The 14,440-nt window shown below is 33.5% G+C and overlaps 1 protein-coding gene across 1 annotated transcript; it reads left to right on the top strand.

Annotated features, from left to right (window-relative positions):
* Positions 1-620: 620 nt before the first annotated feature.
* Positions 621-10,714, top strand: Mcm2 (DNA replication licensing factor Mcm2). The gene is made up of 15 exons (XM_090113916.1): positions 621-773; positions 912-1,081; positions 1,534-1,700; positions 2,795-2,984; positions 3,574-4,066; positions 4,635-4,838; positions 5,337-5,568; positions 5,773-5,864; positions 6,112-6,197; positions 6,527-6,694; positions 7,234-7,395; positions 8,366-8,513; positions 9,050-9,149; positions 9,794-9,933; positions 10,349-10,714. Exons 1-15 carry the CDS (start codon positions 771-773, stop codon positions 10,634-10,636), a joined length of 2,643 nt encoding a protein of 880 aa, XP_089970042.1. The 5' UTR covers positions 621-770; the 3' UTR covers positions 10,637-10,714.
* The last annotated feature ends 3,726 nt before the right edge of the window (positions 10,715-14,440 follow it).

Below are 14,440 nucleotides of genomic sequence, written 5' to 3'. Positions count from 1 at the left end.
TCTATCGGAATGTCACCTGTCTCCTAAAAAGGTTGGGATAGGAGAAAATTTAGAATAAATTAAATTACATGCCTGAATGAATAAAAAATCATTGATAATAAAAACTTGAAATAAAAATATTTAAAATTGTTTTGCTGGCAACGAGTGTCATGTCTACATTTTTATAAATGCGATTCAATTTGGTGTATTAACCACTTAGCCACAGAGTAATAATTCAATGTACTCTGTGCATTGAAATTGAAATTGAGTTGAATTGAAATTTAGCTTTTTTCATTTTATTTCTTCTTGATGGAGCACAGAGAGAATAATTATGTAATTCTCAGGATGTATGATTTATTAATTGATTATTAAAGTTCATCAAACTTTAAGCATTTGAAGTACAGTTTCTTGCAAATCGATAGTTCATAGTTTCTTCTTGATTGTTCGCTATATAAATAATTGTTTGTTCCATAATTGTTTATTTAAAAAGGTGAACCGTTAGGTAATTTAAATAAAGTTTAAACCTAAAATTAAAAACCTGTTCACATTTTATTATGTGGCATTATGAATGAGAAACTTACTAGTCTGTATCAACTATCAATATATTTTATCTGTTTAATAATAATTTCGCGCGCATTTTGATGAATTGTCAAAAAGTAACAAAAAAGTTGTGTACCGAACTTCCTGCAAGCTAAACATTAATTTTAAATACAAAGCTTGCTTTTAAACAAAATTATTGCTGTTTTGTCAATTTATATTTGAAGCGTCATCACAAGACAAATCGGGTCAAAATGGTTAGTTATATTTGGCCATTTGTAATAACGGAATGCGAAACTAACCAAAAAATCTTTGTGCTTTTATATGAAAGTTATGTGTTATTGTGTGAAGATATAGTACTTTAATAAATTTTTATTTGTGATTTATGTGTTCAGAGTTCCCCAATTCCTGATACCCCATCAGACAGAGATGGAGCCAGGTCGCGTATGACATCGCCGGCCCGGGAGTATGAAATGTTTGAGGATGAAGGAGCTATACTTGGTGATAATCCAGCTGATGAAGAAGAAGAGGATGGCGAAGAACTGTTCAATGATAATATGGAAGCGTGAGTATTACAAAAATGGTGTTGTTAATAATGAAAAGCCTTATATTTCATTTCATTTTTCAATAAAAGTGTTTTAACAGTGAGCTGATACTTATAAATTCACATTTTATTGAAGTGAAAACTTCTTTAGCGGCGTTGAGCACTTTTTCTGTAATGGGTATAAAATCTTAAACTCGCGTCAAGACACCTGATCGAAAAAGCGTAAGACGGATACCATTCCAAAATATCAAACATGCTCAATCAAGTTTTCACTTCTGCCGGCACTCCCGGAGTGCAACCCGTCTTTTTTTTATTTTAAAACGCGTTGTATTTTCTAGAAGGTAGGCATGTTTTCTGATAAAATTATCAGAATCATCTTTTTTGCCACATTTTGTTATTTTGCCAATAAATTATGAACTAGGTATATTATTGAAATTGTTTAAACATTAAACACATTTCCATATATATCTCAGAGATTATCGTCCAATGCCAGCATTGGATCGTTATGACAATGAAGACCTGGACGATGAAGACTATGATAACATGTCAATTGATGATCGCATGGCCGCAGAGAGAGAACTGCAGCGGCGAGACAGGGATGAAGGCAGGATAAGGAGGGATGATAGGGGACTGTTATATGGTAAGGGTCTATTGTAGTTATTAACTAGCTTTCCGCCCGCGGCTTCGCCCGCTTTGACTTAAACCTAATAAATTATATACTAAAACCTTCCTCTTGAATCACTCTATCTATAAAAAAAACCGCATCAAAATCCGTTGCGTAGTTTGAAAAATTTAAGCATACAAAGGGACATAGGGATAGAGAAAGTGACTTTGTTTTATACTATGTAGTGAAGTGATGTAGTTAGAAATATAATGAAGATTATGGGCTTTCTTGACTGCTCCGGCGCTGCAGAACGTGGCGCTTGCCCCCGTGTACCTCGTTGAAGGCAGATGATAGGATGATAGGGGGCTGTTATATGGTAAAGCTCTATTGTAGTTATTGTTTTACTAGCTTTCCGCCCGCGGCTTTGCCCGTGTTTTCAAAAGCCGCCTAGTTCCCGTTCCCGTGGGATTTCCGGGATAAAACTATCCTACGTGTTAATCCAAGTTACCCTCTATATGTGTGCTTAATTTCATTTTAATCGGTTCAGTAGTATTTGCGTGAAAGTGTAACAAAGACACACATACACATCCTCACAAACTTTCGCATTTATAATATTAGTAGAATAGGATAGGATAGTAGGATTCATTGTAAGGTATTTATAATATTCATTGTAAGGTGGAAATAAAGTTTAATATTATATTATGCTTTAATGTGACTGACATAGCCATATTTATTTTCCATAGCCTTTGATCTTGGTCTGCATTCTTTATTTTGGGGCAAATAAACTGTATTATGAGGTGGGGAAATAAATATAAATTATGAGGTAAATATTTTGCAAGTGATCACTATTAGTTTTACTTAGTTATATTGTTTATTGCTTTCACTTTTTTAGCTTGCAGTATTTGTTTTGCTATATAAAGCAAACAAAATCCTTTGGCAATATTGTATGTACATTGTACATTTATCTCATTTGAAGTTGTTTGTTATTCATCTAGCTGTAATATGGAAGATATTGCTTCTTAGCGATAAGGCCGCCTATTTGTACCGCTTCATTGTTTGTGTATTATTTTTGTTTGATTTTGTGTGTTAAGTGTTTTTTATTTAATATTTCAATTTTATCCATATTTTAGATGAATCTGACGAAGAAAGTGGTGATGCACCTCGGGCGAAAAGACGTAGAGCTGCGGAAAAAGCAGCCACTGGTACAGAAGAACAGGTGGAAGAAGGTATCGAGAGTATCGAGAACTTGGAAGATACTAAAGGTTATACGACTAAAGAGTGGGTGTCTATGTTGGGACCTAGGACTGAGATTGCTAATAGGTTTGTATTATATTACTTATACTATAAAATGTTAGAATTAAAACAAGAGTAAAACAATTGTTTTTCTCCATAATACACGGGTACCACCAGAAGGAAGATACCCGGTCCTTTGGAAGGCTTACGTGGGGACACAGGTCCAACACGCAGAGGCCCTTTAGAGAATTTAATGTGTTGTGGGACACCAGCCGCAGCCTTATTAACTAGCTGTACCCCGCGGTTTCACCCGCATTGCTCGGCTCCTGTTGTTCTTAGCGTGACGATATGATATAGCCTATAGCCTTCCTCAATAAATGGGCTATCTAACACCAAAAGAATTTTTCAAATCTGACTAGCAGTTCCCGAGATTAGCGCGTTCAAACAAACAAACAAACTCTTCAGCTTTATAATATTAGTATAGATTTAATAACATTTGATCAATTGAAAAACTATAATAGTGTTTTACAATCATAGACAGACTCACGGATTATCGGAAAATCTCTTGAGCATCAAATTATGTGTAGATTTATAATAGAAAACTAAATTTAATTATTATTTAAAAATCAAAGTTGCTAGAAACAAATTAACGTAATTCGATACAACCATATTTCAGATTCAAGAACTTTCTACGCACATATACAAACAGTAAAGGCCAATATGTGTATAAAGACCGTATACGTCGCATGTGCGAACACAACCAAGCGTCATTTCACGTAGAATTCGACGTCCTCGCTCGAAGGGAACAAGTTTTAGCCTATTTCTTACCGGAAGCACCATTCCAAATGCTACAAATTTTCGATGAAGTTGCCAAAGAGATTGTATTACAAATATTCCCGAGTTACGAACGCGTGACGTCAGAGATTCACGTTCGAATATCAGATTTGCCTTTAATTGAAGAATTGAGAACGTTCCGGAAGCTTCACTTGAATCAACTGGTTCGGACTGTGGGTGTTATTACAGCGACTACTGGTGTGCTTCCGCAGTTGTCGGTTGTTAAATATGATTGTAATAGATGTGGGTATATTTTGGGGCCGTTTGTACAATCGCAGAATTCAGAAGTGAAGCCAGGTTCTTGTCCGGAGTGTCAAAGTGCTGGACCGTTTATGGTGAGTATTTTACTTAATGTCTTTATTTCAAAATAAATAATTTAAAAATATTTTTATAGAATTTGATTGTTGGTTTTATCATTTATGTCATTCAAATGCTTTATAAATATATTTTTATAAACAATAGAAAAAAATCGAACTCGAACCCGCCTCCTTTCACGCCAATTCGGGACGCTTGACAAACTCAGCCACCCGTGACCCGCCAGAACGATCGAATTTATTATATTCTTTCAGTTTTATGTGTCTAAGGGACACACCGCGCAATATTTTTATACATATTTGATTCTTATATTAATAGGATTCAACTATTTGAAGTGAAACTTTTTTATCGGGGTTGGACAAAAATTTAGTGTAACATTTTTGCGTTACGCCATACGCGTGACATTTTTGCGTTACGCCGTACGCGTGACATTTTTGCGTTACGCCATACTCGTGACATTTTTAAGGTCATAAAGAAGTTTCACAAGTTACGTGTGTACTCTAGTACACGCATACATTTTTTTTTAATCACACTATTATTATAAACATGAAGTGAATTACTTAAATAAACTGTTATTTAAACTCGTAGGTAAACATGGAACAAACAGTATACCGCAACTACCAAAAGGTGACAATACAAGAATCACCCGGACGGATTCCCGCCGGTCGGATACCTAGAAGCAAGGATTGTATTTTATTGGCCGATTTGTGTGATAGATGTAAGCCTGGTGATGAAGTCGATCTCACGGGGATATATACTAATAATTATGATGGCTCGTTGAACACTGAACAGGTTAGTTTTATTGATATAAAATTAACTGTTTATTCAATATAAAGTTAATCGTAACATTGTCATTTATTTTATTAAAGAGAATGAAAAAGAAATACAAACACTGAAAGGCACTTTTTGTTGTAATTAAAGAAAAATGTTGATTGTAAAAATGTTTTTTTTTATTAATTAATATTAAATTGATTTTGTAAAATTTCTCTGATAAAATCAGTTAATAAGGTTATTGACCGACACCCTCAGTCAATAACCTTATTGACTGATTTTACCGGTCAATCAGGTTTTTGACTGGTTAAGAGTTTTGAATTGTGTATATAATATCTGTAACCCAATGGTTTTTCATTGTATTGTTGTCATTTAAGTAATTTGTAATTGCTTCTATCGCATCTGTTAAAAATTTATGCAAATACAAGTTATAACTAATTATTCTTCCTATTTTCTCTTTATAAAATGTAAGGAGCTTGCTATATATCCATTAATGCTTTTAAATATTTATTTATACAGGGCTTTCCAGTATTTGCAACTGTGATAATAGCAAACTACATAGTTGTTAAGGATTGTAAGCATATAGTGGAATCTTTAACTGATGAAGATGTAGCGAATATTATAAAATTATCAAAAGATCCACAAATCGGAGAAAGAATAGTGCAGAGTATAGCGCCTTCTATATATGGACATGATAATATTAAGAGGGGTTTGGCGTTGGCCTTGTTTGGTGGGGAACCTAAAAATCCAGGTAAGAAATAACTATTTTTTCGAATGTTATTGAATATAGTTGTAGAAAAAGTAATGGTTAGTATTTAATTAAAACATGACCAAAACATTCCTAAAAATAGAGAATAGTCTGTTTTTACCAGAAAAATTTGTACTTTTTTGGTAAATTATAATCATAGATTTGGTACTTTTACATAGTTTTATTGAAGTAATCTTTAATTTTTAGGTGAAAAGCATAAAGTGAGAGGTGACATAAATGTGCTTATATGTGGAGATCCAGGTACCGCCAAGTCACAGTTCCTTAAATACACAGAAAAGGTGTGTATTGTTTATTGTTACTATTTCTCAAGAAAAATCTTTCACATTTCCTGTTCTAAATTCTCACTTTTCATTTTAACAAATTGATTCCCGGTACGATTCCCGGTTATGGCGATGAAATATACATTCGTAAAATGTTCTTTTAATTAACTTTTTGCTTCATAAAACGATGTTTCTTGTATATCATCGCAATGATGAAAGAAATGAAAGATACACTAGATATTAATTATTAGATTTTTTTTTATAGATAGCACCAAGAGCAATATTCACAACTGGTCAAGGTGCAAGTGCTGTCGGTTTAACTGCTTATGTGAGAAAGAACCCCACTACAAGGTAAGTTCAAAAATCATTACACAATCACATTTAATAAGATAAAGTAGAAGAGCTTTTTTTGATTAAACACGCTAATCTCAGGAACTACTGAATTGAAAACTATCAGTATTTATGTTCAAATCACATATGGACTTCCATTTCATTTCAATATTTGTAATTAAATGTTTGTTAAACTATGAAATACTGAAACTAAATTATTACTAGACTAGACTACTATTAGAATTTATATATATATGTTGATGATAAACACACACTTAAATAACCATATTACATATTAATTATAATAATTTTGTATGTGAGTCAAAAATAAATTAATTTACATTTCACAGGGACTGGACATTAGAAGCCGGGGCGTTAGTACTAGCTGATCGAGGTGTATGTCTCATAGACGAGTTCGACAAAATGAATGACCAAGATCGAACATCTATACACGAGGCTATGGAACAACAGTCTATATCTATATCGAAAGCTGGTATTGTGACCTCGTTGCATGCTAGGTAAGTTTCTAGTGTTAGTAATTTGGGAATAAAAAGAGTTATCTGTATTAACAAACAAACAATATAAGAATGTGAAAATGAAAATGCTAAAGGTGTTTTCTTGTTATATTTAATGTTTATTTAAAAACTAGTTTTTTACAAATTAGAAGAAGAGATTTATTGAGAAAAACTTTACAATAACTTCTTTATAAAAAGGCTTACAAAGAAACAAAGTGTCAATGAATAAATTAAATATTATAGTGTAAATAAATATTTGAGTTTGGACAATGCCGCAAATAATGCGGGAACGTCGATTCCCACGCATAAAAGCACCTGCGCATGTATTTGTAATAAATATTATTTATTAAGCTATTGCATATCTTCTATCGCGGGCCTTGAGCGCGGGGATCGAATCGAGAAATTCCGTAACAAAAAAACCTCACGCTCCCCACGGGGGCGGGCGCGGAGGTGTGGCTTGAAGGCATAGCATGCAATAGCTTTACCGCGGCAGTCCCCGAGTGACACACGTCTTTTTTTTATAACAATGAATTAATTCGCAGGTGTTCAGTGATAGCAGCAGCGAATCCAATCGGCGGTCGATACGACGCTTCTCTAACATTCTCCGAGAACGTGAACTTGGCCGACCCGCTGCTGTCACGTTTCGACGTGCTGTGCGTCGTGAGGGACGAACCGCATCACATGCAGGACGCGCATTTAGCGAGGTATTGTTGTCCTAACTATATTATAAATGCGAAAGTTTGCACATATTATGATACGAACCCTCGCAACGTACACATAAAAGTTGGCCCTCCGAAACGGACATCGAACAGGCAGCACAGATCATCATGATTATGACAAATCTTTACGCACTTCGTATGCACAGGGCTTTTGTTTGATTATATTCACTATATGAAAATACTCCAATTGAATTAAATAAATTAAAAATAATATTTTAGGCTTCAGTGTTTTGAAACGATGTTAGCAGGTCGAATTTCGATATGTGTGTGTGTGTTTGTTTGTTACTCTTTCACGCAAATTCTACTGAACCGATTACAATGAAATTTAGCACACATATAGAGAGTAACTTGGATTAACACATAGAATAGGTTTTATCCCGGAAATCCAACGGGAACGGGAACTGTGCGGGGTTTCCTTTGAAAACACGGGCGAAGCCGCGGGCGGAAATCTAGTTTTATATGTTACATTTAAATTTTTAAAGAATAGAAAAAATTCGATCACGAGGCGGGATTCGAACCCGCGTCTTCCGCCATTCTGAGGCGACGCCTTGCATCCCTTGATCCCGCAAGAGCTATCGAATATATTCTACTAAATATTATTGATAAATTTCGCGTTTAATATTTTAGTAGGCAGAAAATTTTAAAGAATCTTCGAAAACATTCATAAAGTGTGTTTGGCATGGCCGTTTAGACATCGGGTATGAATCCCACATTATGACCGATTTTTATGTATTCTTTAAAAAAAATTAAGTATTTATTTCATTGTCTGTCATAAAAATAATAAATAATTAAATATATATGTCATTTTATGTACGTATAAGCATGCAGCATGTATGTATGTATAAGCATTAAGCTGGCATATGCAATAAGCTAAAATTTATTTTATTTTTTTATTTAATAAAATTTAGGCTCCTTTTTATTATTTTCTAAATAATATCATTTTCTAAATTGTCAGGTTCGTAGTAAGTTCACACATCAGACATCACCCCACACAGAAAGGGATCCCACTTGACGAAAATAAGGAAGATGACATTTCACTACCTCAAGACATGCTAAAGAAATATATTGTGTACGCTAGAGAGAATGTACATCCTAAATTACAGGTAATATATGTTTTAGTAACTTAAAATAGTAATCTTTATATATAAAAATGAATCGCAAAATGTGTTGGTAAGCGCATAACTCGAGAACGGCTGAACCGATTTCGATAATTCTTTTTTTATTATATTCCTTGAAGTACGAGGATGGTTCTTATGTAGAGAAAATGTAAACATGTACCACGGACGAAGCCGGGGCGGACCGCTAGTAATTAATAATAAGATAATATGTTATTAACATGAAAAGTAATGCAATAAATAATAATGTTTTTCTTAGTAAGATTTTTTTTTGGTAGAGCTGACTGAGCTGTTTCTACTATATACAAAATATTGTTTAAATTTATAACATTTTGCATATTCAAAAATAAATCAATAATTTTGCGCAATTCAGACACAAACATACAAACAGATAAAAAAACAGTATTACAAAGTTTAATTGAAATATTGTTTATTTGTTGTTAATAACATAAACTGTGTGTGTATTGAAAAGTTAATTATAATAATGTGTTATTTCAATTGCATCTATAATTTTTTTTTTCTAGAACATGGACCAAGACAAAGTTGCGAAAATGTACAGTCAATTGCGACAGGAATCACTCGCCACCGGCAGTTTACCCATCACTGTCAGACATATTGAATCTGGTAAGATTATATTTTAGTTTATACAGTTATTTATTAGATAGTATATGCATGGAAATATAAAACTTTTTACGGATTGGAAACACTATTTATTCTAATAATAGTTATACCACTTATAAAGCGCATCACACACGGTGAAGATAATGTAAAATATATATGTATTATCTTAAAGCATATTTCCGATTATCACTCGCCATACAAATCCTATAAGCCATAACACACGACGAAGATAATATATATTTTACCTTCAATATCTTAAAATACCAAGCGATAAGCCATCTATAGGCCGGGAGATACTGACACAAAATTTCGGGTCATTTGTAACAGGATGGCGGTTCTACAGGGGTCTTAGTACGCAATGACAAAAAGAAAAATGATTGTCAGAACGCTGATACCGGATACCTTAAGATACTGTAATATTTTATATTAGAGAATCTTAACATAAAATATTATAGTATCTTCACCGTGTGTGATGCGCTTCAGTCAAGAACCACTGAACGGTTTAAGTTACATAGGTAGACATTTTATTTGTAGGTTACAATTCGCGGGAAGGCCTTTGTCAAGGATTTGGACACAACAAAATAAAAACATATCAATATGTTTTTCTTGTAATTTATCAAAATTTAATACTTTTTACAATTTCACAGTAATCCGTATGAGTGAAGCGCACGCGCGTATGCACTTGCGTGCACAAGTCAATGAAGATGACGTGAATTTAGCGATACGCACTATGTTGGAAAGTTTCGTTGATACACAGAAGTACAGTGTTATGCGGGCTATGCGACAGGTAAGCTTGTGTACTCAAACATTTATTCAACTAATCTGTGTTAAGAAGCATTATAATTATTGTGATGTATGCAAATTCAAACAGTTATTAATTCAGACTTCGAAAAACGTCTTTTTTTATTAGTATTTAGTTAAGTTAATTTTGATTAAAAAAAAGATTTGATCATAATGAAAATGTACATTTATTGATTGGAATAATGTTATTTAGGTATAACGGATCTTTTTAGTAAGTTTTGCCCTTCTCCACTCCTCTGTGTACGAAAGTCAGTACATCAGTGACATAGGTTGTTTAGTTTCATCCTAATTAAACTCAAGTGGAAAAAACTGGTATTTTAGCATTTCCGAAAGCCTTCACAATTAGCATACCGTATATAAAGTATTTTTTTATAAATTGTTTAATCATTTATCTCTTTCAGACGTTCCAAAAATACCTATCCTACAAGAAAGACCACAGCGAGCTCCTGTACTATATTCTACGGCAGCTCACCATAGACCAACTGGCTTACATGCGAGGGCTTCACAATTATTCACAATCCACAATAGAAATATCAGAAAGAGACCTCCTAGAGCGAGCTAGACAGATAAATATAACGGATTTAAAACCGTTTTACGATAGCCGCATTTTTAAACTCAATAATTTTGTGTTTGATGCCAAGAGGAAAGTTATAATACATACGCTGCCTGAAGTGCCTACAACTGCTTAGTCGTTAATTGTTAAAGAGTGTTTTTTTCGTATAAATTATAAACATTATCTATTTTTTAACCGACTTCAAAAAAGGAGGAGGTTCTTAATTCGGCCGGTATATTTTGATAATCTGAAATTTTTTTGTTATTATAATTGTGAAAATATGAGGGAAATCGCTTTTATTGCACAGATAGTTTTCAGTTTCCTTCAGGAATTTTGCATACAACATTCTTTATAAAATTAAAAATATGTATAGCATTACAAACATCGTTACAAATATATAGCACTAGCTTTCCACCCGTAGCGTCGCCCGCGTTTTGAAAGAAAATCCCGCATAGTTCCCGTGTTAATCCAAGTCACCTTCTATATGTGTGCTAAATTTCATTGTAATCAGTTCAGTAGTATTTGCGTGAAACACACACACACATCCTCACAAACTTTCGCATTTATAATATTAGTAGGATTTAATATTATGTTAGAGTTAGATTCCTGTAACAAATTCTAATACTTATTTTATTGTTAATTGTTTAAAAAAAATTCCCATGAATCCTGAATAATGCTTTCTCCTTTTTGCATTTTGTGTAACATTCTACCTTATGTTTCTAATAATATGTATGTAATAACAAGATTGTATGAAGTAATGTGCCAAAAATCTACAAATTACACAACCGCCTATAAAATTGACTAAAATTTAGTCTTGTAAGCATCACACATGTAACTAAGGCAATTACAGATATAAGCTAAAAATTAGAAATCAATTTTGCGAAAGTATTGAATCGAAGGCATTGATCGATTGTATCATTATTGTGCTTTTATATGGGCTAGTGGCGTAATGATGAACCATGCGGCCAGTGAAAGTGATAAAACCTCTATTTTTAATTTACACATAGAAGCCGCTTACATTTACAAAAAATAGTTAAGTGAATATAAATTTTAAATAAAGGATAGCTTATATGTCGTATTTTATGAAATTGTTACAATGTTTTTTTCGTCATTTCGAAGAAAAAAGCAAACAATTAACGCTGTAAAATCGTGACATTAAAATTGTTGGCCTTTATTTTTAAAATAAGTGTTAATTTTATCAATTGTGATGTGTTAATGTTAATTAAAATGTTTGTTAGTAGCTAGTTAATTATAAACTTAATTGTTAGTTATAATAATTATTTAGTGATTAAACCTTTGACTTATTTCATCGATAGATCTGTGAATATTACCCACCTCTTAGAAACGTGCCTTCAATAGTACAAAACGTTTTGAACAAATACATTTTGCTGGTTCAAATTTGTGACTGATCAATGAAGAATTATGCGTATTTTTGTAATGTTTTATGGAAATAAATTGATTTTGAAATTAAAAATTTGTTTTATTGCAAATAAGGATTTTGTAACCAAGAATGTAACACGAAAGTTACGAGTTTCTATTCGCATAAATATGATAGATATCTTTAAACTTCCTTTTTTTATGTCAGGGCAAGCAAAGGGGCAGAGTAGAAAGTAAAGTGGTCACCACCGCCCATAAATACAAATACATAATACTGGTAGTGTTACTTTTGCTTTGCCAATTGCCGGCCTTTCAGGGACAAAATTAAGCTTTTCTTGAAGGCCCCATGTCGTAGTTGTTTGGAAACACCTTTTTATTGAATCCTGATTTTGAATACATCCATTGCTTATTGTTATTACAGTAAGTGCTTAATTGTATAATTTGGATGTACAGAAACTTAGAATAATTGGTTATATCATTACCAGCTAATATTTTTCACTTTTAGAGGTGCTTGTAATTTACAGGTGTCTTAGAAATAAATAGAAGTACTTAAGAAATGCTTACACATACATTTATAAAAGAAAGTTAGTGCTTTAAACTAGTGTGTATTCTGCACTATTCTGAGATTGTATCATCTATAAAAATTCATCAAAATCCGTGAAGTTATTCGAAAAATAAAATACTTCATGCAATTATAGGTAGATAATATTCATAGGGAAACATTAAATACATATTGCTAGGAATGGTAATTTATATTTCACTTAGGGGTTCGAATTCTAGGTATAACTCGATCGTTTAAATATTAAATAATGACTTCCATCCTTTGTTAACTACCGCCTGCCATGTAAATTTCTCCCTTGCTCCATTGTATTTTTAAACCTGTCTATTTATCATGACTAAAGGAGAATGGGCGATTTGTCCCCAGAGTGTATCAAGTTGGGATATATCATATATGTCATTTGAAAGGTCATAATAATAGCTTCATTTTATTGTATGACACCAACAATGAGACTCGTGCAGGGAAAGAACTAGGAATCATTTAATTTACTAAACCCGTGAAAGTCTAAAACAGTGTTTTACATACGTTTTTACGTTTATTCCGTTTTTTTTAAAGAATATATTAAATAAGAATATATTATTTTAAGTTTGGCTTTTATTTGTGTGCTATTATTTTATTTGCTTTTAATTTAGCACACCTTGCGGTGCGTACCTATGCCGGTGGTGGTGGGATGGTAGGATGCCTGGTGGGGGACGGCGTCGGCGGCGCGTTGTTACTTGTTTATGGCTGGTTCACACTTTGATTAGTGCGAGTGCAGGTGATTAGTGCGAGTGCAGGTGTGTAGTGCGAGTAGTGTCCAATTCAACTGCGAGTGCAGGTGATTAGTGGGAGTGCAGGTCAATGGTGAAATTCGCGACGCTACACACTACGCTAAACACTAAAAACTAAACACTCCTGTCCAGACGTGTTTAGGCAGGCACACTGCGAGTGAGGGGGAAGGGAGGGCGCGCGGGACGTGGCTACTCGCAGTCCACTCGCAAAAAAATAGAACACGCTTCTATTCACTTTACTACACAGCCTACTAAACACTTGCACTAAACAGTCGCTGTTCACACGTAGTCACACTAATCACCTGCACTCGCACTAATCAAAGTGTGAACCAGCCATCGGTAATTACGCCGCGCGCATACGCACATACATTTTGCTCTTTCGGATCCGTACTGTTTTGTATTTTTGACCTCTGCACGTTTAATGGACTTGAGTTTTCTACACATACTTTGATTTTGGCTAGTTTTATGGACTTGATTGCAAGTGAATTGGATACGTTGTTAGAATGGAAGAACGTGTGAATTTCTGGATGAAATAATTGATGTTGATTATTAGTTCTGTTTATCTCCTTTACTGTATTATATTACATAACTACATATTCTCTCGTATATAATACATATTCTCTCGTATATTTTTGTAATTCCAATCTCCTCATATGTTTATTTGTTATGAACCAAGTCAAGTGCCAACTCACGATCATCGTGAGATTGCACTTCTTCAGAGCAAAGTTCGCATAAAAAGGACTCTGCGCATATAGCAGAGAATAATTGAGTGCGATACATATTAAAAAAAATCTTCTCATATGATATTTTATGAAAAAAGTCTCAATAGGTGTCTAGGTGTGCCGCTTATTAATACGCTACGCTATATAAAATAATATGAAAATATGAATGAAAAAAGCGTATATCCTAAATAAAACTGTTTTAGACTTTCACGGGTTTAGTAAAATTAAATGATTCCTAGTTCTTTCCCTGCACGAGTCTCATTGTTGGTGTCATACAATAAAATGAAGCTATTATTATGACCTTTCAAATGACATATATCCCAACTTGATACACTCTGGGGACGGAATCCATACAAAAGTGCCCATTCTCCTTTTCAAGTATAACTTCTTCATGTCCCTTATAGAAGACTGGTTTTTAAAGAATTACCTATTTTAGTATGTATTATAATATTAAATGGTCTTGTTAAAGGTGGAAAGTAGGTATGAGGACCTACCTACAAACGTAATTATGA

The sequence above is a fragment of the Colias eurytheme genome, chromosome 20 (genome assembly GCF_061535395.1).
Source record: "Colias eurytheme isolate Ceu_HAF_F1 chromosome 20, ilColEury1 Martin Lab GWU primary, whole genome shotgun sequence".
Classification (NCBI taxonomy): domain Eukaryota; kingdom Metazoa; phylum Arthropoda; class Insecta; order Lepidoptera; family Pieridae; genus Colias; species Colias eurytheme.
The sequence above is the reverse complement of the archived record's forward strand: the minus strand, read 5'-3'. Positions and strand labels throughout refer to the sequence as shown.